The sequence below is a fragment of the Siphateles boraxobius genome, unplaced genomic scaffold (genome assembly GCF_051911475.1).
Source record: "Siphateles boraxobius isolate OS27281-9 unplaced genomic scaffold, OSU_SipBor_1 19, whole genome shotgun sequence".
Taxonomy (NCBI): Eukaryota; Metazoa; Chordata; class Actinopteri; order Cypriniformes; family Leuciscidae; genus Siphateles; species Siphateles boraxobius.
Genome location: NW_027508799.1, coordinates 29,549,369 through 29,575,735, shown reverse-complemented (window position 1 = coordinate 29,575,735; position 26,367 = coordinate 29,549,369). Strand labels below are relative to the sequence as shown.

Genomic DNA, 26,367 nt, shown 5'->3' with positions numbered 1-26,367 from the left:
ATTTGATTGTAAATTTTATTTGAGGCTATATATATATATATATATATATATATATGGTTATTTGAGACTATAGTTTGAATGAATTCCTTTTCCTTGCATGAGACATTGACATTACAGTACAGAGTGGCTCTTTTGGCATTAATTTCATGTGTCATAGAACGGAAGAGAGGCTTTCGGGAGCGCGTGTAATCATCACATCCTTTTGGTTTTCCTGACAAAAACCTCCTTAACATCAAAATCCGTCTACAGTTTGTTCATTTCTTTGAGAGAACTTTACCAAGCTGGGATGACCCCAGGCTGAACACACTGCCTCCCAAATTCCTGTCCTAATGTGCGGTTAAACAACAGGTCAGTTTTCAAATACTTTTCTGTTGCCTAGACATCACAACCTCACATTCTCATCCGTCTTTGTAGTGCTCAGCTTTCACCTTTAGATGTCCTCAGAGGAAATGGAAGCCCCAGGTAAACAAGTTTCCTCTGAGGAGGAGAAAGCAGCCGAGGTACGCCACACCAACACAGGAAAATACATCCTGATATCCCCCCCCCCCCCCCCCCACACACACACACACATTGAAGAATGATTGTCTCTGGCTGTAAGAGTGAACAATGATGTCTGTTCTTCGGGTTCCTGCTCTTTGGTCGGTCAGGTACACATCACTGACCGCTCATTGAGCTCCTCTGAGAATCTTCCATAATCACATGCAAATAATGTAAGTAATACGGAGCAGAACTGCTGGAGTGAGTTTCCACAGCCCTTTATTTCAGACTCACTGATGTGGAGGTGGACAAACGCTCAATGGCTGCATTTTAATGGAGATAAAATTAGGGTGAATTGAAAGCAGGATACAAACAGCACAGGCTAATTAGAAAGTTATTGATCTATTGTCTGAAAAATTTATTAGAAATGAAATCAGATAGATATAGAGAATCAGAACAACAGTAATTGCGTAGACAAATCTCCTTGTCATAAAATGTTCCTATGACTTCACGTTAAAGATGATGTTAGAATGATGATGATGATGAGGTGAAAGGTGTAGCGGATCTATTGGCAGCGTACATTTATTAAATCAAACAAGAACTAAATACAAAACTAGAAAAAACTAAGCTAAACGAAACGATGTGGTAAGCCACAATCATCACAAAACAATGAACTGAGAGAACTGAAGGCCTTATAAACACAATTTAATAAACCCGATACAAAACGTGTGCGCTAATCAAATAATGAATTACCGTGTATACGAAATCACATACTGTTTGAGTAGGTACTACATTTGAATTTGAACTTACTTTGCGACCATTAAAAAGGTAAGTTCTATATAGTTTGAATATGGGAAATATGAATGAAGTTCGGATGTACAACATCAGCCATGTTGTTACTGTCACGTAACCTAGCAGCATCAGTTTTGTCGTTACACTGCCATTCATAGATCCTCTGCCTCGGCCTCATGGGACAGTAAATGTCCATCGTATGCACTCCTCAGAATCTCGCCGGAAGTAACAGTCCAAATCCAGATCAAGTCCAGATCCTTAGTTTTAGTTTTAGCCTACTGTTTATTTTTAACACTATGAATCCGGACATAGTACTCTTTTGGTATACTGTTTTTCGCTAGTAGGGAAGTATTCGATTTCGGACGCAATGTATGACAACCAAAACGAAAGCAGGAAGAAAACATATGAAACGCATGAAATACTGATCAACTAAAAGTCTTTGAAATGGAAACCAAAACTTGACAGATGCATACATGAATTCCAAATATACATTTACTGTTATTTTCTGACACAAATGGCACCTGCGTTTCCCGAGAATGACCAATTATGATGGCAAATCAAGTAAAAGCACAGAAAATCATGATGTAATATGGGACAGACTTAAGTTGTCGTGACACACTGACCCCATGACAATGCGTTAATCCAGTAAATACTAATGTAATATTATACCATCCGATAAGATGGATTACAGACAAGACAAAGAAATGCAGAAATAAAACCTGGATGTTTGAATTAACAGGCTTTCGGGGAACTATTCCAATATTGTGGAAGGATATTATGTTTAAGGCACATTCCTCTCCTGTAAATGTTGTATAATTGCATAATGGGATACATTAGGCTACGACCCCACAATCCAGATAAAGCATAGAACTACAAGCATAGACACACAAAATGGCAAAAAAGTGCTTTTCTCAAGTGCACAAAGCTAAATGAGTTCAGTGTGTAGAATGGGACAAATACAGTGTTTTTGTTTTGTTTTGTTGTTGAGAATTTAAAGCATACATGCCATGACTGCTTCCTCAGAACTTCTACAGTGATCCTCTAGGCTAAAATACCTTACATTACAATTTCAACTATTGACAGCTGGAATAGAAGTGAACATAAAGCACAAATACGCACATGCATACACATGTAGTTAGAAAAAACTCTAAATCACATACAGTAGCCAAAAGTGTATAACATGTGACATTGCCTGTAGATGTAATACCTGAATCTATCAGAAGTTGAGTTCAAACCTGGGGCAAGAAAAAGTCAGCGGTAAAGCAAGAGATGTATTTTTGTGGAATAGATGAAAAGTGCAAAATCTGAGGATAATATTTTCTTTTTGGAACAATTGTTTGGATTATTTGGTCTATAGGTACTTTCTGAAGAGCTGATATTTTTATCAAATCAATATAAACCTGTAAATTACTTCTGACATTTTAATTTTGCAACATGCTCTAAGCTGTGTTATGAGATCAGTGCAGAACGAATGTCTGCATGTGTCATTCATAAACTGCAAGAGCGCCAAATTAAACATTCGGATGAATTCCTGCTAAGTTTTCTAATATTAATCAATTTTACTGGAAATATGCTTTATTGGATACATGTCATTCAATCTGCTAGTTCATAACTATAGTGCATAACTTTTAAATGTAATTTCAACAGTTACAGTACACAACAACATTTATTGTTGTTCATCAAACTTTCGCGGGTGCAGTCCAGCCATTTCAATAGAAATCCACACGATCGGGAATTTTGTGTTATGCTGTATGATTTCTTCACATAGATTTTGCAACAGGTTCAAGTTGGTTGTGTGAATTCGCTTCACCGACCAACAATACTAATGTAATAGACGTAGGCCAGTGAGAGCTGTGCGTGTAAACCTCACCTCCCCAATCTGAAGAGGTGACTGCGGTCTTTAGCCTCCTTGTTAATTGAGGAAATGCGGTTCGAACTGGAGGGGCTACACTAATAAATATAGTATTTTGGTGTGGCTGGTTACCATGGGGCATTTTTACCAACAACAAAATGGCAGCCAATATGTGGCAGAACACGTTGGTTAAAGAAATTATGAAACCAACACATAAACATTATCAATAACAACAACAACACCACACCCTCAATTAATCCCTCTGTACTTACTGTCAAACAGCAAAAATGTTACAGGCTCTAGTAGTAGGATGGGGGATTCTTGCTCACAGTAACTCAGGATGGGGTTAAACCGCAACGAACCAGGAACACACAAGAATAGATGCCAAAGGTGTTTGACATGGGTCAGTCAACTCTGTAGAGAAGTTTATGCTTGCGTGTGTGTGTGTTTGTGTGTTTGTGTGTGTGTGTGTGTGTGTGTGTGTGTGTGTGTGTGTGTGTGTGTGTGTGTGTGTGTGTGTGTGTGTGTGTGTGTGTGTGTGTGTGTGTGTGTCTGTGTGTGTGTGTGTGTGTGTGAGGGAGAGCGAGAGAGAGCTGGTTTAATGGCATCCACTCAACAAAAACATTCAGACTTTGTTATTCTGTGACTTTTTCTGCCATGTTTGAAGTACATAACCTCTTAAATAATGGTTCTTTATTAGCATCGATGAACCTTTTAACATTAATGGATCATCAATGTTTATGGTCATTAAATTATTTCTCAGTTCACACTAAAAAAAGTGGTTCTTTAAAGTCCCCCTGTAGTCAATCATTTAATCCCTTAAAACTCATCTTTGATCACCAAAATGACACATTTATTTGAAACGTTTTTTCCTGTGAAAAAAAATCTTAATTCACTAAAATAGCTTGAATGTAACTCTACACCTCACTCATGAATATGCAAATTAGCCTGCCTCCACTCAATCACACAAGCTCAGAATACCTGATTCACTCCGTCATCTTTACTGTAGTAAGCGCTACACAATTGCAAGTGGAAATACTGGCCATATATGTTTAAAGCAGAAATTGATGCAGAAGAAGTGGACGAGTGAATTATGACGGCTCGTCTACAAGTTGATGTATTAGAATGGTGATGCGTTCTTGTGTATCGCTCTCAACAACAGCGGACACAGCGGTAATTAATATGATTAGCCTTTTGCCTGACTACGTTATCGAACAGCTAATAATGTGTTGCTAATGCCACACAAACCATGTTCCCGTTCACCATCTCAGAGTCCGAAAGCTGCCTTCTAACAATCAGCATGCTTAGAGACGCTTTGAACAACTTAGAACGTCAGTAGTGAAAGGCATATAGTGATTTTTGAGACTGTCTTTGGTTCACTGCAGTTTTAAGGAGAAAATACTCAGCAATAGTTTTGACTTGTATGGCAAGGGATTATTTAAGAAAGACCAAAAATGGTTCTTCCTTGGTTTTTCTGTAAAAACCCCCTTTTGGAACCCTTTGTTTTTAGTTTTTATTGAGTGTAAGCTGCTTTTTCCATTAACTTTGTTCACCCTTTGCTCAGACAAGCTGCTTAAAAACACTTGAAATGAATATCATATAGGAAATGTTAACCTCCGAGCATCTGTAGAAAGACCAAACATCTCATCCTATTTTACCTATAAACAAAAAAAACAATCACCAACTATCTTTGGCCATTATATCCAGAAATCCATATGGGCCTCCTTTGTGTCTCTTAAAAGAACTTTTAAAGATTATAGAGGACAGACAAAGACAAAGATGATGACGCAGTTTACCATATGACACACACTGATAATATCCAAGTCAGCTTTAACTTGGATTCAGCCCATCTATCCTGGTGTCACTGCTGTCACACAAGGTATTTGTTTGTCATCTGCTGGATTATCAAACATCTGTGGGGAAAAGGGCACCCTAAAAATAAGAAATGACTCAGTAGATGGGATGAATCTGCATGAGAAAAGGCTAAAAATGTCTAAATGCTATCTCCAGTGTAAGCCTGCACCTACATATTAAAAGTGTTGATTTGTGGTTTTGAAAAAGTCTACTACTCTGGCAGTGAGGTACAAAGATACAGTAAAATAAGCCTTGCTGGCTGGCGAATAACATTCCTTAACACGAGGGTGTTGAAATAAACTTTCAGCTCAAGATCCAACATAAACACTTACCTGTGGTGGTAACTGACTGACTGTGAATGAAACACAAGATCTTCATGAAGTACCACTCAACCGACAAATCTCCCTCTTCACTTTTCTTTCAGTTTAAAGGCGTCTTGTCATTAGGAATCACATTTTCCTTCCGCTTCATTTATACTATTCTGTAAAGATAGCAGGTTATAATATTTTTTCTAATATTATATTCTAATATTTTATACTTATATTCATTCCCCAATGCCGCAACATGCGACGAGAGAAAATATTTTAACATTCAAAGTAATTTAATTCAGCGTCAAACTGCTTTTTATGCAACGGTCTGATGGGGGGGGGGGAATAAAATAAAAATCATAAAAAACGAATAAAAATCATAGAAATCAATACCTATGATATTTCTAAACAAGATGATGAAAGGGTGATATAAAGTGTCTGGAGCCAATGTGCAACACAACTCGAGAAACAGGATAACCATGTTTCATAGACCGATTATGTATTATAAAAAAAAATGTGTGTCAGAATTTGCCATTTCTGCCAAATAAACTTAATTAACTTAAAACAGCAACTTAAAAATTGTAAAGTGTGATTTGGCAGTTGCTGCAAAACCAGAAAACAGTAGCTGTTTTGGTTGGCCCTTTTAATGTTGTGATGGTTTTGCCCTGGCAAAAATCCAAATAAGGATAAGTTAGAGCAGGCAGACAGTTCCGTTTCCACACTAATTTGCAGAGTCTGCACCTGTCACAATCTATAATTATCTGTGTTCAGGTTTCCACACTTGGCTTTGTAGCCAAATGCAGCCACTCCTGTGTAGAGCAGAAGCCTCGTGTTCAGGTCACTGTTGCTGTGCATTTGCTTGAACATATGTGCTTGCACCATAAGACGATATATGATCAGTGTCTGTTTGATTTTTTTTTTTAGCATGCATAGTTAGTATGAATATTTCTGCACACAAGCTTATCAGTCAACTTGGCATTATAATCACTCCCAGTCTAATGAGGGCACATTGTGAACCATCCAAACACCTGAGGGCAAAAAGACATGAAATTCAATCCTGATGCATGCCAAACATTTCTAAGACATAGTGAATCATAAGACCTACAACTTTGAACTGAGGTGAAACTTTAAGCTCTTAAAGACGACCCTATATGGCAGTTTGGAAATCATCAGAAACGTTCTGACCACAGAGTGGACTAGGACAAGCTTTGATCCTCGGATTACGTTTCGCGGAATTGCTCTTGCCTGTCAAGTCCAGGTAAATATCCACTTGCCCACCATGTGGAGTATATATGACACCAAACCATACGGTTACACACCTCGCCTACTTAAAACTGAACACAGGCATTATTTATTCAGCAAATCACTCGCAAATGGGTCCAGAAGATGCTGTGGAAATTTACTTGCTTCCTTATAAGCACTGTTTAACAGTCTGACACTAATTTGTAAAAGCATCAGGAACTGTCATGTACCTCAAAGGTGAAATTCTAGACATGGTGTGACGGTTGATTACCGTTTAAGATAAGAGTATCTTGACTCCCTGTCTCTTTAGCATGTGCTAACGATTAAGATGACCTCTCCTGAACTGACGGATGGTCACTGGCTCACCTGTGTCAGATTATCAATGTTGCATAAGTGCAAAAACAACTTTTATGGTGGTTTTTAATGACATTGCTACCAAGGTGACCACTGTTACAGTATATTCTCCACACACTGATTAAATTGCTCCAGGACAGGAAAACTGTCAGATGATTATTCTTAAAGGGTTAGTTCACCCAAAAATGAAAATTAAGTCATTAATTACTCACCCCCATGCTGTACCAACCCCGTAAGACCTTCGTTCATCTTCGGAACACAAATGAAGATATTTTTGATTAAAAAATATCTGAGACGAGAGTTCAAGAGATTTCCACGACGCATGCGCGAGAACTGAACAAGAAGTATTAGAAGAAGAACGTCCTCTTCTCAGTTCTCGCGCATGCGTCGTGGAAATCTCTTGAACTCTCGTCTCAGGCCCAGAAGGAAGAAAAGGAATAGTCGAATAAAGTCGTTATTTATGTGTTTTTTTTTCGGAAAAAAAGTAGTCTCGTCGCTTGATCAACTTATAGTTGAGCCACTGTAGGCACATGGAATATTTAAACATGTTCTTTAATGACTTTCTGGGCCGTCAAGTTTCATTCCCTTAAGCAGCCTATGTAGCAGTGATCCACCTCTCAGATTTAATCAAAAATATCTTCATTTGTGTTCCGAAGATGAACGAAGGTCTTACGGGGTTGGTACAGCATGGGGGTGAGTAATTAATGACTTAATTTTCATTTTTGGGTGAACTAACCCTTTAAAGTATGCGTTGAAAATAAACTTAATTTGTCGAACACACACACACACACACACACACACACACACACACACACACACACACACACACACACACACACACACACACACACACACACACACACACACATATATATATAAATATGTAGGTTAATTTCATTGTGCTCTCAGCACAGTAATCTCGGCTTTGTTTTTCGTACATTTTACCATGTTAAATGCAGAATTATTTTTATTTTCCCCCTAAATCATTGCATGTTTGAAACCATCCACTCTTGCAATGAAATGCCGCTCTATCCGATTACATTTTCAATTAAATATGTGTATTTACTCAAATGAAAAATGTTCTTACCATATATATATACATATTTCAGAAACTAACACACAAGGATTAGAGAATTTGCATAACGTCAATAATTCTGTGGACATCTGCATGGCTTTCTGTGAAGTCCTGCCAGTGCAGATTCCTGGTTAACTTACACACAAGTAAATCATATGAAGCATGCTCACCCAAAAACAACTAAAAAAGATGCACAATTCAAAATATACTGTCAGGCAAAGCGTGGCAATTTTTTTATGACTGTAGGTTATTTAAAAAAACGTCCTCGGGTTGCGACTGTAACCCTTGTTCCCTGACAAAGGGAACGAGGACTGCGTCGAATGACACTTTGGGGGAACGCCCCTCAGCGTAGCGTCTCTGAAGCATGAATGAAACTAAGCCAATCTCTGATTGGTGTTGCGTCATGACGTAATGAGTGATGGCATACAAGCGGAAGCTATAAAGGACGCCGGCACACATGAGATGTCAGCTTCTGTGATGAAGCAAGTCGCTCCCAAGGCAAGGCAAGGCAAGTTTATTTATATAGCACATTTCATACACAATGGTAATTCAAAGTGCTTTACATAGAAGAAATTAAAATAATCAAAAGATATCAGAATAATTAAAACAGTTTAGAATAAAAGATAAAATACAGAAATAATCACATGAAATCAGAGTAATTAAAACATAAAATAAAATACAGTGCAAACAGTCGGACGAACAGTGGCACAGTGCTCATTCAGTAAATGCACAGCTAAACAGATGTGTTTTGAGTCTGGATTTGAATGTGACTACTGTAGGAGTACATCTAATCTCTTCTGGAAGCTGGTTCCAGCTGCGGCTGGCATAATAGCTAAAAGCAGACTCGCCATGCTTAGAGTGAACCCTTGGTATTTCTAGCCGATTTGATCCTAATGATCTGAGTGATCTGTTGGGTTTATATTCAGTGAGCATATCTGCAATGTATTGAGGTCCTAGGGCATTGAATGATTTATATACCAGTAATAATACTTTAAAATCAATCCTATATGTAACTGGCAGCCAGTGTAAAGACCTGAGGACTGGTGTGATGTGTTCATATTTTCTGGTTCTGCTCAGAATCCTAGCAGCAGCGTTCTGTATGAGCTGCAACTGTCTTATGGTCTTTTTGGGAAGGCCAGTGAGAAGTCCATTACAATAATCCACCCTACTGGTGATGAAAGCATGCACAAGTTTTTCTAAGTCTTGACTGGAAACAAAGCATATGATTCTTGCAATATTTTTCAGGTGATAGTATGCTGATTTAGCTATTACTTTGACATGACTACTGAAACTAAGGTCTGACTCTAGAGACACACCCAGATTCCTGACTTGATTTTTAGTTGTTTGACCCCTAGACTGAAGGTATGCGTTCACCTTGAGAACTTCATCTTTGTTTCCAAACGCAATGACTTCAGTTTTGTCTTTGTTTAACTGAAGAAAGTTTTGGCACATCCAATTGTTTACTTCATCAATGCATTGGCAAAGGGAGTCAATGGGGCTGTAATCGTTAGGCGATAGGGATAAGTAGAGCTGTGTGTCGTCTGCATAGCTATGGTAAGCGATTTGGTTCCTTCTCATTATTTGGCTCATTGGGAGCATGTACAGGTTGAATAGGAGTGGCACAAGAATTGAGCCTTGAGGGACTCCGCATGTCATGGATGTCCACTCAGACTTATGGTCTCCTATACTCACATAATAACCTCTGCCTCCTAAGTATGACCTGAACCATTTTAGGACTATCCCAGAAAGCCCGACCCAGTTTTCCAGCCTGTCAAGAAGTATTTTGTGATCGACAGTGTCAAATGCAGCACTGAGGTCGAGTAGTACCAGCACTGATAATTTGCCTGTATCAGTATTTAAGCGAATATCATTTATTATCTTTATGAGCGCGGTCTCTGTACTGTGGTGCGGTCGGAAACCAGATTGAAAATGGTCAAAGTATCCATTCGAGCTTAAGAATTTGTTCAGCTGATTGAAGACAACTTTTTCAATGATCTTGCCTATGAAAGGAAGATTTGAGATCGGTCTATAGTTGTTTAATATGGTCTTATCCAGATTGCTCTTTTTAAGGAGGGGCTTGACAACAGCAGTTTTCAGGGAGGTCAGAAAACTCCCAGAGAGAAGTGAGGCATTTACCACTTCCAGGAGATCTGCTTCTAAGCTGTGTAACACATTTTTGAAAAAAGATGTGGGAAGTGCGTCAAGGGCGCAGGTTGATGTTTTTAGGTGCTGTACGGTTTCTTCCAAAATTTTGCCATCAATTTCTTCGAAATCAGACATAGTGGCTACTTTCTCAGGCTGTTGTCTGATCTGCCTGACCCCAGCGCAACTCAAGGATGAGCTGATCACCTTTCTGATATTATTGATTTTCTCAGAGAAGAAAGAAGCAAACTCACTGCACTTTCTCACTGAGAGCATTTCACTGGGAATCTGGCTTGGGGGGTTTGTCAGTCTCTCTACAGTAGCAAAAAGAGTGCGCGTGTTGTTTAAATTGCTGTTTATAATATTCGAGAAGAAAGTCTGTCTAGCTTTGCCTAGTTCCTTATTGAAAGCATGGATGCTGTCTTTGTAGATGTTATAATGGACTACAAGTTTTGTCTTCCGCCACATGCGCTCTGCTTTTCTGCATTGTCTTTTCTTATTTTGCACTGCTGTTGAGTCCCAGGCAGGGGAAGGCATGGCGAAAGGACGCAGTCCTCGTTGCCTTTCTCAGGGAACAAGGGTTACAGTCGTAACCCGAGGACGTTCCCTTTCGAGGGAACTCGGACTGCGTCGAATGACACTTTGGGGGAACGAGTACCCACTATGCAATAATGCGCCCTGCCTGTCCTAGTGTGAAGCTGCTCACAGGCACACTTAGGACGAGAGAACGAGAGTGCCAGGCGTAGACGGGATTTCCAGACTGTAAAACCTAATAAAGGTGTGGGGGGTGGCCCATCCTGCTGCATCGCAGGCCTCTTGGATTGGGGCCCCCGAGAGGAGGGCTCTAGAGGACGCCATGCCTCTGTTTGAATGAGCTCTCACGGCCAAAGGTGAAGGCAGATTGCGCACCTGGTAGGCCAAGGAAATAGCATGGACTATCCAGTTGCTGATGGTCTATTTGGAGGCGGGAATACCCTTCTTGGCGACCCAAAACACACCAGCAACTGGTCTGACTTCCGCCATGAAGAGGACCTCTGAATGTAAATTTTTAGAGCTCTGACAGGGCAGAGCAGATGAAGTCTCTCCTCATCCGCCGTCACGTGAGGTGGAGGATGAAAAGCCTGCAGAACTGTAGGCCGTGCCGCATTAGATGGCACCTTAGGCAAATAGCCCGGCCTAGGATGTAGGATGGCTTTAATGTAGCCTGGAGCAAACTCCAGGCACCCGTTAGATATAGAGAGCGCCTGGAGATCTCCTACTCTTGGCCTCAGCCGACTCCAATGGTTCGAAGGGGGCCTCGGCCAGCCCTTCGAGAACCACTGCCAGGTCCCATGTGGGAACCCTGGAACGAGCCGCAGGTCTCATCCTCCAAGCCCCACGGAGGAAACGTACGACCAACTGCTGTCTCCCCAGAGGCCCATCACCCAGAGGAGCGTGGAAAGCCGCAATGGCAGCCACGTACACCTTGAGTGTGGACGGGGTAAGACCAGCTGAAAAGCGATCTTGGAGGAACTCCAGAACTGAAGCCACTGGGCAGTTAGCTGGATCTACCTCACGCCCTCTACACCAATTGGTAAAGACATTCCACTTTAAGCCGTACAATTTCCTCATGGAGGGAGCTCTAGAGCTGAGTATGGTCTCCACTACTCCAGCTGATAGGCCGTCCTCTAGGTACTGTGCCCCCTCAGGGGCCAGACCCACAGCTTCCATAGCTCGGGCCGAGGGTGAAATATTGAGCCCTCTGCCTGTGTCAGCAGGTCCCTCCTGAGGGGAATCTCCCACGGAGGGCCATCTAGGAGCGATACAATGTCTGAGAACCATACTCGGGCCAGCCACAACGGGGCTACCAGCAGTAGACTGATCCCGTCGCGACGGACCCTCTCTAGAACTCCCGGGAGCAGAGCGATCGGGGGAAATGCATACAGACGCAGCCTCGGCCACGTCTGCACCATGGCATCCAACCCCAGCGGGGCTGGATGAGTGAGGGAAAACCACAGTGGACAGTGGGTCGTCTCTCGAGATGCGAATAGGTCCACTTCCACGGGGCCGAACCTCTGAGATATTGACTCCACCACCTCGGGGTGGAGTCTCCATTCCCCGGGCCTCAGCCCCTGTCTCGACAGGATGTCTGCTCCCTGATTTTGACTCCCTGGGATGTATGTTGCTCTTAGAGATAACAGCTTCCCCTGGGACCACAGGAGGATCTGATGCGCCAGTCTGGATAGAGGGCGAGACCTCAGACCCCCCTGATGGTTTATATAGGCCACAACCGACATATTGTTCTGAACTCACAAGGACATGATGACCTTTGAGGTCCGGCAGGAAGCTCCTCAGAGCTTGGAGCACCGCCAACATCTCCAAGCAGTTTATGTGCCAGGAGGAATGATGGTCCTGCCATAGGCCTGTCGTAAAGCGGCCGTCCATGACCGCGCCCCAGCCCGTGAGGGAGGCGTCTGTCGAAACGGTTTTCCGGCGACATGACACTCCCAACACAGATAGGGAACTAAGGCATCTGCGCGTAACCCTGATCATGCGGAACGGGTTCCCCCTCGGGGAGAACCCCTTGGTTTTTAACCACCACTGGAGGGCCCTCATGTGCAGCAGGCCAAATGGAATAATGTTGGACGCTGCTGCCATGAGCCCCAACACTCTTTGAAAATGTTTCACAGTAATGGCTTGGCCTAGCTTTATCCTGGACACTGTGGCCAGAATGGACTCGATTCGTGCAGGAGACAATCGTGCCCGCATCGTGACCGAGTCCCACACCACTCCCAGGAACGTGGTTCTCTGAATCCCTCTTGAATAGTGCGCAGGGCCCAAGGCGAAATATTCGTGAGATTTTTCCATGCATCGAAATATTTTACCAAAGGAACCAGGCTCTCGAGCCTGGCTTCGGGTACCAATCGGAATTCGTTCTCGACCCCCTGAAGCGGATCCCCGGCAGGGTTCGACCGAAAACGATTCTCGATGGGCGGACGTGATTGCTGCCTGGCCGCAAGCCTGTGGGGCGGACAGTGCAGCGTGCGTTCGCTGGAAAACGATGCGTCCCGAAGCGCACTTGGCGGCGGGAAGTCGACATCGATTTCCTGCGGGCTCCGCGGAGGAGGCGACCTCGATCGCTCTGCCACGGGTGGGGCTGCCCGCAGAGGACCTAGGCTGGCTAGGACCTCTTGGACGAAGCCTTTTTAGCCTGCAGGACGGCCCTCAGGTCGCCCTGCTGCTGATGAGGCTTCTCCTGAGAGCGTGGTCTATGCCCCCAGGCTCCTTGAAGAGGGGCTGTAGACGCAACGCTCTCTTTCTGCGCCTGTCTATAGGCGGAGGAGCTGCTAGCTGGCTGCGGCTGCCCACTGGGATTTGGATTTGGAGCGGCGAGGGAGGTACTGCTTGAAGGCTGCAGACTGCTTTTTCATCTCCTGAAACCTGTCAACGACTGTATTTACGGTGTCGCCGAACAGGCCAGAAGGTAAAATCGGGGCATCAAGGAGAAAAGCCCTGTCCTTTTTCTTGATCCCCGACAGATTTAACCATAAATGTCTCTCCGAAACCACCATAGCTGCCATGGAGCGGCCGATGGCATGGGCCGTCTCCTTGGTGACTTGGAGAGATAAATCTGCAGCCTTCCTCAACTCCGCTACATCTTCTGGAGTTGGTCCCTCGCCCTCATCAATATCCTTAAGAAGGTCGGCCTGGTAAGCTTATAACACTACCATAGTGTGTAAACAAGCACCAGCCCGACCCGCAGCCATATAAGCCCTGCCCACCAAGGAAGATGTATCCCTATACGGCTTAGTGGGCAGCACCGGGGCTTTTAGGGACGATGCCGATTCAAGTGATAAATAGGTGGCTAATGGTTGTTCCACCTTTGGCATCGTCCCATAGCCTTTCTCTCGCGCCCCCAAAATATTACTATAATTAAGGACAGGGGGGTTGGACACGCGCGAGGAATGTGGTTTATTCCACTTCAACGAGTTGTGTAAATCGGGAAAGAAAGGCAAGCCCCCGGTGTTGAGGTTGCTCTCTGTGCTGCAGGAAGCGCTCGTCTAATTTGCTTTTCACGAGCGCTTCCTGCCTCTCATGTGGCCAACTGATATTAAGACGGGCCACAGCACGAGAGACACCCTCTGTCAGCTCCTCATATGCGGGGACATGAGGTGGCGAGTCATCCCCATAATCTCCGCCCTCGATGCTGAGCACGTCTACTTCCTCGGAAGCAACAGCTCAAACATCGGGTCCTCCACTCGGGCTTCTTCCGCGCGAGGTGGGAGAACATCAGAACTGACAGAGGAATCCCGAGAATGTGCCTCGGCAGTCTCGAGATCCCCTGTCAGATCCATTTGCGAGCCCCATGAAGAGCGTTGCTGTGCTGCCTCAGCACCACAAGGCTCGCGAGCCTGACCATCCTCGTTAAAAATGGCCAGGCGGGAGCGCAGCACACGGATTGGAAGTTTTTCACAATCCTCGCAAGCAGCCCCCTCGAGAGCTGCCCGTGCATGCTGCACTCCCAAACAATGTGTGCACAAACGATGTGTGTCCCCACCCGTGATATAACGAGGGCAGGGATGCACACACTGCGTGAAACTCGCTTGGCTAGCCATAATATATATATATATATATATATATATATATATATATATATATATATATATATATATATATATATATATATATATATATATATATATATATATTTGAAATGCTTGTGACAGACAACAACAAATAAGACAGACAAGTCAAACAGAGAGCGCTTGCTGAAGAACCGAAAGCTGACATCTCATGTGTGCCGGCGTCCTTTATAGCTTCCGCTTGTATGCCGTCACTCATTACGTCATGACGCAACACCAATCAGAGATTGGCTTAGTTTCATTCATGCTTCAGAGACGCTACGCTGAGGGGCGTTCCCCCAAAGTGTCATTCAACGCAGTCCGAGTTCCCTCGAAAGGGAACTAAATTGATTTAAAATTGGTTGCATTAATGGTTCTCACATGTGCGTTCTTCTGCAGATGCACACGAAATACCATATTAAAATATTCTGCAACACATATAGTATATATATAGTATTCAGTGGCGCCACAGCAAGATCAATGCAGTCCGATTATGAATAGCTTACAGTACCAGCAAAAATGGTTTAAACGTCAAAGCAAAATGAAAATTTAAGTCTTAAGAAACTGGTGTTTTTCATCCTTGAATGAAATCGTGTTTTTGAACTAATTGGTTGATTGAACGATTCAATGATTCCTTTATAACAGTGGCTCCATCCAAATATGCATACTTCCCTACTATATAGCAGGCAAAAAACAGTATGTGTAAAAAGTAGTATGTCCAAATTAACAGTATTCATTAAACAGAAAAAAAGTACAAGGATGACCTACTACTTCCAAAGTGAACATCTAATGGAAACTTTGAGGCCTATCCTCATAGGAATGGATTTGTGAATGTCAGTGAAGCGAAAATGTAAGTTTCATGACAAATGTATCATGCCCGGATTACTGTATATTCATGCTACACATACTACAGTTCAGGGCTGCCAACTTTTGAGTTTAGCTTGGAGTGAGAATTTTGGAGGGGGTGGGGTTATGGATTGGGGGATGCAATATTATGATTATTTTTTTGTTTGTCAAAACATTTGGCTCCTAAACATAATTTTACTAGATTTAGTGACAACATGTTACAATGTTTACATGGTACAATGACTGTAGGCTACTGTTTTTATTATTGCTTGACACAAGTTTCACAATTTCAATTCAATTCTTGTGATTTGATTCCGATCTTGATTAAATATCGATTCATTTGGATGCATAATAGGTACAGTAGATACATGTACATTTTTCACAAGAAAAAAATCTCACCTCATGCTATACAGAGAGCACTCAGCTGGTATTATTATTAAAGGTAAAATTTTTTCAACTAAAAAATTACAACTCAATTAAATATAATGCAGTTTTTATTATAATAACAACGTTATAATATTTTAATGAAATAAGTAAAAATACAATAAATATGTAATAGTGCACATATTTAGCTAAATACTCCTCTCTATAGCTAATTTTTCTAGTCAACTAACGTGCTATATATGTTCATACCTATTGTTCATTCGTGTTTATTTACTAGATGATCGGTTCACGTGCCGCGTAAACTGAGGCACTACAATGACTTGTCATGTCAGAATTACAAGCGCAAAATGGTATTTATTCTTTGAATTTCGAAATAAAATTGACTGAATCTGAGAGCTGAGAATTTGTTTCATATCAAAAGTAACCTTCGCTGTCTTGTCTATCGGTGGCAATGCCTCTTTGCTTTACAATTTTTCTCTGCGTGAGAAAATGGATGTGTGCCGTGAGAGCGTGTGAAAAGTGTCAATTGCGTGAGTCTCATGCTGAATGCGTTGTTCGTGAAGAACCAAAAGAAGTAACAACTCAAGAGTCTTTGGATGCAGCCAGTCACTTATTTTGTTCCTGAATGAATCAGTGTTTTGAACGAATCGGTCAGTCAGTGATTCAACAGTCGCTTGTCGCCTACTGGTAGAACAATTACCAGCATGTTAAAATACAGTATGCTTTTGTTTGTTTATTATTGTTGTATAATATATATTTAATTTAATATTTATTTAATATAGTATTGTTGTTTGAACTTCCTTCATTTCTTCCACCTCTAAAATCATTCATAAGAATTGTTAGTGTAAATGTTAAGGAATCTGAATTAAGGGAAAATGGGATCAGATTTTTTTAAAATTATTTACAGAAATACTTTCTCATGTCTGGAGAAAATGCAGTGTGAAAAATTCACCAAAACAAAAAATATATATATGTTCAGGGTTCACATTTAATTTCTCAGGAGAAACAGTGTGCCAGTGTGTTTTTACTGGTTATTTCTGTACTCACATGGAAATAAATGTAGTCATGTGAGAGGTCTTGTTATCTTACATATTGAAACAGTCTTGTATTGGAACATTATGGGAATATACACTTGAACAGGCTAATTAATTTTCTGCTTAATTGGCTTTGAAATATTATATAACGTGCTGGCTGTATAGTGTACTGACTTTATTTTCAGACATGGCACTTGACAACAATAAGAGTCTTTTGAAAGAGGCAAATGGAAAACCCCCTCTGCAGACTCGGTGCAATTTCAGTGCCGCTTAACACAGCGAGCTAACATTCCCCAGCGGGCTCTGACCGCCGTGTTATCTGTCTCTTGTGTTGTAGCAGTATTGCTTAACAACTCTCGTATGGTATTTGGCCCTTATCTCAATGGGCAATCTAACCCTGCGGAGAGAGCACTCCGCTCCGCTCTCACAGCAGCCCAGCAGGTAAGCTGAACCCCGGGCCTTGAGTTACGCTGCACTCCCTTGCTCACTTTTCAGGTCAGTGGTCTGCGCTGTTGGATTTGCCGCACAAAGAGCACAAGGGAGGCCCTGTCTGCAACCCCTCAACAGTTTGGACCCAGTGAGAACTCCCTGGTGTTTGCGTGAACGCAGCGGTCGGATCCGTTTGAACAGAAACACTTTAAAAGACAAAGCAAGAAGGAAGAGTTGACTCAAAGCAGCAATAGAGCATGGATGCTTAAGAGACTTGATGTAAAAAGGGAGGAGAAGCGGTACGGGACCCAAGGGAAGAGAAACAGTACAGCAAAGACTCAACACTTCCACAGGATACAAATCAAGGAGAGAGGAGGAAAGACCATCAGTGAACGCCTAAGTGTGAGAACAAAGTAAATAAATGTGGGAAGGCAGGAATTGGCAGGCCTAGTACACCGCCATTTCCACAGCCAAGCTATACCGTCACCAATGACATCAATGAGTCATTCCAAACCCGTAAGACTTTCGTTCATCTTCGAAACTCAAATGAATTAAGGGAACTTAATTCAATCACAGCAATCACTTCGTCGCTTCAAAAAGTTCATAAAGAGATCGTAAAACTAATCCATATGAATCGAGCAGTTTAGTCCAAGTTTCCGGAAGAGACTCGATCGCTGTATATGATGAACAGATTTAATTTAGATTTAAATTAAACACACAGAAGCTGTGATGCGAGATCAAACCTCATTGGTTCTTAAGAAAGCTCAAACATGCTGCACAACACACGAGAATGAATCTAATTGGTTCTTGCGCGTCAAGCAAGGTTCATTAGATTTTCACACTAAGAACTGCTTCTTTTAAGAACTATTCACTGAAAAGTTCTTTGAGGAACCACAAACGGCCCCCCTTTGGGAACCTTTGTTTTTAAGAGTGCATGTTTTAGCACATTTTCACATTTCCATTTGGCGCCACCGTATTCGTGTTTGGGGTTGGTTGGGGTGACGGTTGTAATCGGGCAGAAACTCGATCTGACCTACACCGACAGCAGTGCTCCCTCCTCCCCTCCTCTTTCTTTCAATCTCTCTGATACATCTTTCCCACCTTCCCCTCTAGTCATGGCTTACTGTGACGAGGGGCAGAGATCAACGCCCTGATGGCCTCGGAGCCAGGTGGGAGACACCTCATCCATCACGAGAAAGCGACTTTACCAATGCCCAAACGGGACTGTAAACAACAGACTCATTGTAGGAGCAGGTGAAAGTGCTGAATGCATATTCCGACTAAAAGACGGAAGTGGAAAAGGAAGGAACGTGTAGAAAAGTTCCTGCGGTCTGAAAGATTAACTTATTGTTTATGTTTGTTCAACCATATACATCCAACGAATCACTGCTCAGTGGACTTATATAATTAAATCAAGTTATGTTATGACTTCACAGGAATCCTTTATTGACTGTTCAACAAGCACAAAGCGGCCGCACAAGGAAATCAGATCTTTTAGCACATAAATCATGCTATGCTTCTCAATTACTCATCCATGTAATTCCTAAAATCTCTTTCCGAGTACTGTACATACAAAACGAACTTAGTGCAAATAGACCGTCACACTTGTAAATGCAAGTATATAAATATTTAATTTGGCAACAAGTTCACCTTTGCATGTGCCGTATAATTTATTGGTGACGTAAAGATACTCAAACAACCACTGTTTTGATACACTTTATACAGAGCTGTCTGTGGGGAGATTTACTCCACAGATGATTCAAAAGGTACTCGTCATTAAACAAAATAAAAAGCATGCTTACAACAGGGAACTCCATTAACCAACCACAGGTGCCGGCATTGTTCTTACTCCATTGTGTCTCTTTGTGTGGCACTATTTGAAAGGCAGAAGTAGCTGTGTACGCTGAGGTTAGCAGAACCACTGTATGCCAATAAGGTGTGCCCTGCATTCCTCTCAAACAATAACGCACACACACACCACCTGGCCCAACCTGACGGCTGCCGATTCACTCGTTTGTGAGACATTTTGTTCAACTTTAAAGCTGACTCGAGAAGAAGGAGCATTACACTTTGGTAACTCTTGAGAGTTGGTTATAGATAACAAGTGCTCTGTAGTGTGGGCTGAATAATCATTCATTTTCTGATGGAAAATAAGTGTACTTGCTTCTCTGCGGATTGAGGAAAAACCTCAAAAAGGCAAAATACCCAATGAAACCAATGATAAAATGGAAGAAAAAGTTGTATTTAAAAAAAACACTTAATGATGATGCATTCATCATCAAGAAGGAAGAAACAAAATAGAGCTTTAATGCAATGATAATAATCTAATATGAGAAACAGCATGAAATGTTAAACAAAATAATAGAAAAACGAAGTACACTTTATTTCAATGGTCCACTTTAGACGTTCTAGTAAATATAAGTAACTTTGCAACTACATGAACATTAACTCTCATTAGAGTTCTAGTAGACTGTTAGGGTTCGGGTAGGTTGACATGTAGGCAAAGTTACTTATAGCATAGACTTTAGATATACAAGGACTGTGCACTCATATTACTTATGAATGAGAGAAAGTGCAATGCCAAATATGGCAGAATAAGTCCCGCCTTCTAAATAAAAGAACCAAACGCTGATTGATAAACTCATCGCATCACTGCAGCTGCCTTTAGAATCAGCTGCTGACAAATAAACTTTTTTAACGCTATTTGAGCATAAGGAACACGATTTATAGGATAGTTTATGTCAGATTTTGTTGCTGATTTGATTTTTAAATTTGAAATTGTTATAAATTGTGAGTTTAGCATGCAGATTTTGAGATTTCAGGATTCCCCTATTTAAGTAGATAGGACTTGGTCTTGGATGCCTGAAATAGCTGCCCGGAGGCGTTGAAAATATGGCCGCAGAGTGAACAGACTTTCCTTGAAAAGGGCCTTTGCTAATAGTCAGAAGCTCTGTTGTGGGAGCATCACAATAAAGTGTTAGCAGATATTAAGCACTATCTAATGAGAGTTAGTTGACATGTTGCAAACAGAAAAACAAATTTGATTTCCCAGGAAATTAATATAATATGGTACAGAAAATGAGGCAATTCCGTTTTAAAAATATTAAAAAATACACATTTATTCACCTTTAAACACAAAATTCCTCTTACACTTCCACAAATATTGCTTACCATCAGTGCTGTCATTTGACAGAAAGAGAAACTTTTGACACGGCTGTGGTCATACAGTTTTGTGATTTACCAAATGGAATTTGGCCAATATAATTAGCATCCAACTCTAGTTTTATTCCTGAGCATCTGTAAAGCTCAGACTTTATTTCTAGAAAACTATGTAAACTATGTGTTCTTACAACGATAAAAACTATTGTGTTCCTGAAATGATGTAAAAAGTAATGACAGGACAAATTCCTTCAATGTTTTCTTCCTCTTGGACTGGTTTAAAAGGAAATTGCTTAATTTGTGAAATATCCCAAATATGTCCTCATTCAGCAACTGATGTCTTCATTGAATATTTACAGATTAGCTTCCTGGTTGGGGAAAAGACTGTTGAATTGCTACAACAACTTCCGGAGGTGCAATTACTGGTTGTGTCATGACTGTGCATTAACATTAAACATCATACAAGCAGAATTGTCCTGACTGAGACATACAACAACATGATACACCTATAATTCAGCCAAAAACATCTCTCTTTTTGATGTCCCATAGCCATTCAAAAAAAGAAGAAACACATTCACGTTACCAGAAAATTCACACCATAACAGGTAAGTTGTTCTTTTTACCTGCTGAGTGGCTTTTGATAAAATAAATTTAAAAAAGGGTTCTGCACAAAGGGTGAAGGTTTTGTTCAATAGTTTATGACAATTTTCACATAGCATTAAAGTCACATTGCATTTACGGCTCAGTCTAGAAAAGATGCAGTATTTAATTTTCTGGTTTATAATATTAATATGGATCGTAGTAACCATGACTGCTCAGAGCAAACAAAAGAAAGATGAAAATGATAAGACATAAGAAAGACATAAATGCTTTGTCTTTTATTTTTCTGTCTTGTCCGGATATGTTTGTTGCTGTGCAAGGGCAACAGATGGTTAATGGGATACATTAATATCCTTCTATGTCATCACTGCAATGCTTAAAAACCTCAAGAAGTCATTCTACACAAACATCTCCAACAAAGGATCGACTAACAGAAGAAAAGAGTGGATTATAGAGGGTTGTCGAGTGTTTCCTGTCCCTGCCCATTATAAAAATCATTTGTATCCTCAGTCTACTCTTATAATATGAATATATACTCCGACAGTTTCAACTATGATTATAGAGCTCTCGGCTGAGTCACGCTTAATGCATGTGAGCTCAAACTGTGCATTAATTTTTCAAATAAAATTCTTCAGTTGGCTGCCATACAGTAGCCTACCTAGTTTTGGATCTTTGGAATATTTTTTTTATATGCAATTTCTTTTTATTCGTTGGAGGTGTCTTTTGTTACCAAACAATTGTGAATTAAACCTGTAATAAGTTACTTTACTGTTTTGCCAAATTTCTTACACACATTGTAGATCTACACAGGAGACGTCTGAAGAACTTTTTTCTCCTTAAGAAATTTTCATCGCAGTCTTCATGACAAAACACAAAAAACAGAGCAGTAGTTCAAGTAAATTCAAAATGAATATAAATTAAAGTAATTTCAAAGCGTTTATTTAAGAACAGTTAATTTATATTGAATGCGTAAGGCATTACTTAATGTACTGTAAAATGCTTGTTAATATTTCAAATAAAATGAAAGTTATTAGAGTTACCGATGCATGATTGAAAAATGAGAACAGCATCACTTTAGACTAAGCACAGAAACCCTATAAAAGCCATCTGTCCATGCTGGATGTGCACAGGAGAGTAGAAGATTATGCTTGTTGAGATAAAGAGAAAGAGAGAGAGAGAGAGAGAGAGAGAGGGAGGGAGGGAAAGAGAGAGGGGGAGAGAGAGATCTGCGTGCTGCACTCGCCAGTGAGACTCTCAGCACGCACTGTGCGCTTTCTATATGGAAACTTTCGAAAAGGATTCGTTATAAACTCATTACCTTCATGTCGGAACTGCTGAATATTTCCTCACCGATGCTATGGTTACCTTTATTACGGTATGTATCCTTTCAAAGTTACTTTACACGAACTGCTTCCATGTATCGTTCGGTGGGGATCTGGAAGGCTCCTGGAACGGTAGCGCATTTGCGCTTGTTCTCCAGGACGGTTTTTGTGCGATTTGCCACTGTAAAAAGTTGTGCTTGTCAAACAACTAGTTTTCTACAAAAAAATTGCGTAATTTGGAATGTTATTCAAAAATATTGGTGTTAAAGTGTCTTTGGAACTTTCAGCGCATTTGTGTATTTGGGAAGAATTTGACCTGCTATGCGCCTCGGGCTGAACTGAAAACCAGTACGGGCAAATTCACTTTTTACCTTTCATAGAGTGCTCTTCTCTTTATGCACAAAACAATAGATTACCAAGAAAACTTTTTTCCTATTCAAAGAGTTTCTTAATACGATTATTTAAGTCTTCAAACTATAAATGAATGTGTAGGCTATCTGTCTCTGTGTGTTGTAACTTTAAATGCATTATATATATATATATATATATATATATATATATATATATATATATATATATATATATATAATACGTAATCAATATTTTTGTATATATAAAAGGTACAGATGCACTCATTTGAAAACAGATGCTTTAAAAAACAACAGAAGAACTTAAATGCCAGACTTTAAAACTTTAAAATGGACTTAAACGTGTCTAAAAAACACTTTGCTCTTTCGTCTTTCCTCCGAAAGATGGCTGAGATTGGCAGACAATCCCTAAAATAGATAATCCATATAAATCTGTGCTGGAGATGCTATTGGCCAGTGCTCTCGAAGCCCTTCAGGTTTTTCTGTGAGTTCAAGTTATTGCTCTTCCTGTAACCCCCTGCCCCCCCATTTGTGTATTTGATAGCCCTGTTTCCAGCCTTGTGCGTTTCTGCTTATGTTTCCCCTGCTGTGTGTGTAGAGGGAGGTCTTGTGCAGGCATGCACCTGAAACAAGCATCTGTCAAATAAAGGATTTGACACAAGGCACCACTGACGAGGAGGCTAAAGGGTTAATGGAAATAACTTAAACTTATGGGTGAACTGTCAAAATAAACATATAACATGGCTGCAGTGAACTCTTGGCACTATTTGAAGATTTACAGTGTTTTCTCTAGTCTGAAGTCATTGTGGAATGTAATAAATTCACACAATTTTTGCAGATTTTTTGTCTAAGTATATATGCAAAGTTTCCAATTTCTTCATTAAGCCCATTTTTTAAATGGCTTGCACAGCTTTGACACAATAAACTAGCTAACAGGATAACCAATTCACCTATGTGATTTTCTCCATTATTGCTGCTTTGAAATACTTCAGGCTTGTGGTTTACTTATAGTGGTTTGAGTTCAACGGCGTAGTGGCTCTAAAAACTGGGGGGTAATGTAAATGTTCGGGGCCAGTTGCAGCACATCCTTATTTTTCTGGGTAGCGTCTGTCACTGTAAATTGGGAACGGCAAAAAATGTTGGCTGGCCATCAAGGAGTCTCATCAACTTTATCATGGGTCACTCATACCCAAAATATTTTGTTGTTGTTGGTCACTATGTTTAAACTGTGGGAAATTCACAACATTGACCATATATGGATTGTCTCATTATAGAATACCTTATGTATGCCAGATAGTGCAGACAGATACATGGTCATTTGTCATTAACAAATTAAATTAGATTTTTCATCTTGATAAACTTGTCCTAGCTGGTTTCATATTTGAGAAAGCATGCTACTCTAGCAGGTTACAGAGTCTGAGCTGTCAGTTCATTGCACCGACCAACCTATCATCAAAATGACAGATGGCAGCCAGGCCTAAATACATCATTTATCAAGGCCAGGTTCAAAGAAATGGAGCATTTCTTAGTAACTCTTAATTTTTTTAGTCACTCTTCATTTTGCACACTATTGATATGAAAACATAACCTATGGTCAGAGCTAGCGATAGTGCATCAATAAATTGCACAGCTTATTTATGCAAAATTTGCAATCGCATTTTCATTCTTTTCTGTCACGTTTACCTTATCAGCATGCATCATGGATATTGTGTGGCATAACACGGAAGCATGGCATGCTGGGTAATCTAGTACTTTCATTCTAATGCTTTTTCTTGAACTATTCCGGCTAGAACTGCAAATGCTTTTTTGGCAAGGAACAACAGCAGAATTTGTTTGTGCATTTCCATATATGGCTGTTAATATTACCCTTTTAATATAGATAGAGGCATTAGAATGAGAATGACAGAGGTTTGTACAGTAGCATCTTTAATCGCAAGCGAGATATTGCTCCAGACAAATGAACCAATACTGTTACCAATAAAATACAATAAATAGAAATTTTTCCAGAAATGTTCAGCACATGTTGTGGTAATGATGGTGTTTGATACTCTGTGATTGATTTTATAACCACACACCCCTCACAAAAATTGGTTATTTAAAAAAAATATTTTTTATATTGTAGTCAGGAGCTAATTTGGTGTGTGTGTGTGTGTCAGGAGGTAATTTGTGTGTGTGTGTGTGTGTGTGTGTGTGTGTGTGTGTGTGTGTGTGTGTGTGTGTGTGTGTCGTGTGTGCGTGTGTGCGTGTGTGCGTGTGTGCGTGTGTGCGTGCGTGCGTGCGTGCGTGTGTGGGGGAGGGTACATGTAAACCCCATGTAAACCCTATGTTATGTTATACATGTAAACCCCCCCCTCCCCCCCCCCCACCCCCATGGCAATCCTTGTCCTTGTGGGGACAGTTTTTGGTCCCCATGAGGAAAACAGCTCATAAATCATAGTAATGTTTTTTGAAAATGTAAAAATGGAGAATGTTTTCTCTTATGGGTAGGCTTAAGGTTAGGGGATAGAATATAGATTTTAGGGGATAGAATATAGCCTACTTTTTGTACAGTTTAGAAATAATCATTAGGTCTATGCAAAGTCCCCATAAAACATGGAATCCCAACGTGTGTGTGTGTGTGTGTGTGTGTGTGTGTGTGTGTGTGTGTGTGTGTGTGTGTGTGTGTGTGTGTGTGTGTGTGTGTGTGTGTGTGTGTGTGTGTGTGTGTGTGTGTGTGTGTGTGTGTGTGTGGCAAAAACTATACTTGAATTATTACAATTTAAAATAGAAACTAAACATACTTGAGACCCATTTTTCCTAACAAAAAAAAAAACAAAAAAATTTGTCTGCCCATGCCCAGAATACATCCATTTTCCCAAAAGGCTTCTGACATGGGTTCTGGAAGTGTCATGAGGTGAGATGCATTAAACACGAAGCAACGGTAGATTTATCAATCCAGTTGAATGGAAGTAGCTACACCTTTTGTAGTTTGTATCCTTGACAAAGTGTTGCTGTCAGCTGCCAAACACCCGTCTATCACATTACATCAAAACAACCATCTAACATGATCATGTTACAAACTCCAAGATGTGTTAATTACACTAACTGTTGTTTTTGGCATTGTCGTGTCGAACAGAGAGCGAGTTCTGTCTTTATTTTAGTATAAAATCCAGGCTAATCGCTAATGACTCCCAGACTTCATGTTAATAGTCTGAGTTCTGTTTTATGGCACCAAGACACCTGACTTTGATGTTTTTTGTATTTTTAATTAGCAATTAAAATAGGCTTGTATTCATGGCTGGTTTGGGGAAAATGTTTCATCCCCAATTGCAATGTTATGGAAGGGAATTTGTTCGACGAAAATAATGTAAAGAAATGAAGAAATATTCATCTGTTAAAGTCTACTTGTGAGACCAAGATGGAAACTATAACTTCCAACTCTTAAATCTTAATTTAGACCTTTACTGGTGTTGTAATCCCTCTAATAGTGCCAACAAATTTGACATGCACATTTTTTATATTAACTTACTCTTGTCATTTAATATACCC

General features: G+C 40.7%; 1 protein-coding gene across 2 annotated transcripts in view; it reads left to right on the top strand.

Moving 5' to 3' along the window:
* The window catches only part of ntf3 (neurotrophin 3), a 46,465-nt gene that overhangs the window by 6,980 nt on the left and 13,118 nt on the right, over nucleotides 1-26,367 (top strand). Inside the window, exon 1 of one of the 2 annotated variants that reach the window (XM_077234852.1) lies at nucleotides 22,284-22,524. The exons of the other annotated variant lie outside the window; for it this stretch is intronic. Within the exon in view, the coding sequence (XP_077090967.1) occupies nucleotides 22,507-22,524 (18 nt within the window). The 5' untranslated portion in view covers nucleotides 22,284-22,506. Of the gene's footprint in view, nucleotides 1-22,283; nucleotides 22,525-26,367 lie in introns of those variants that run through there. 2 annotated transcript variants of the gene reach the window in all.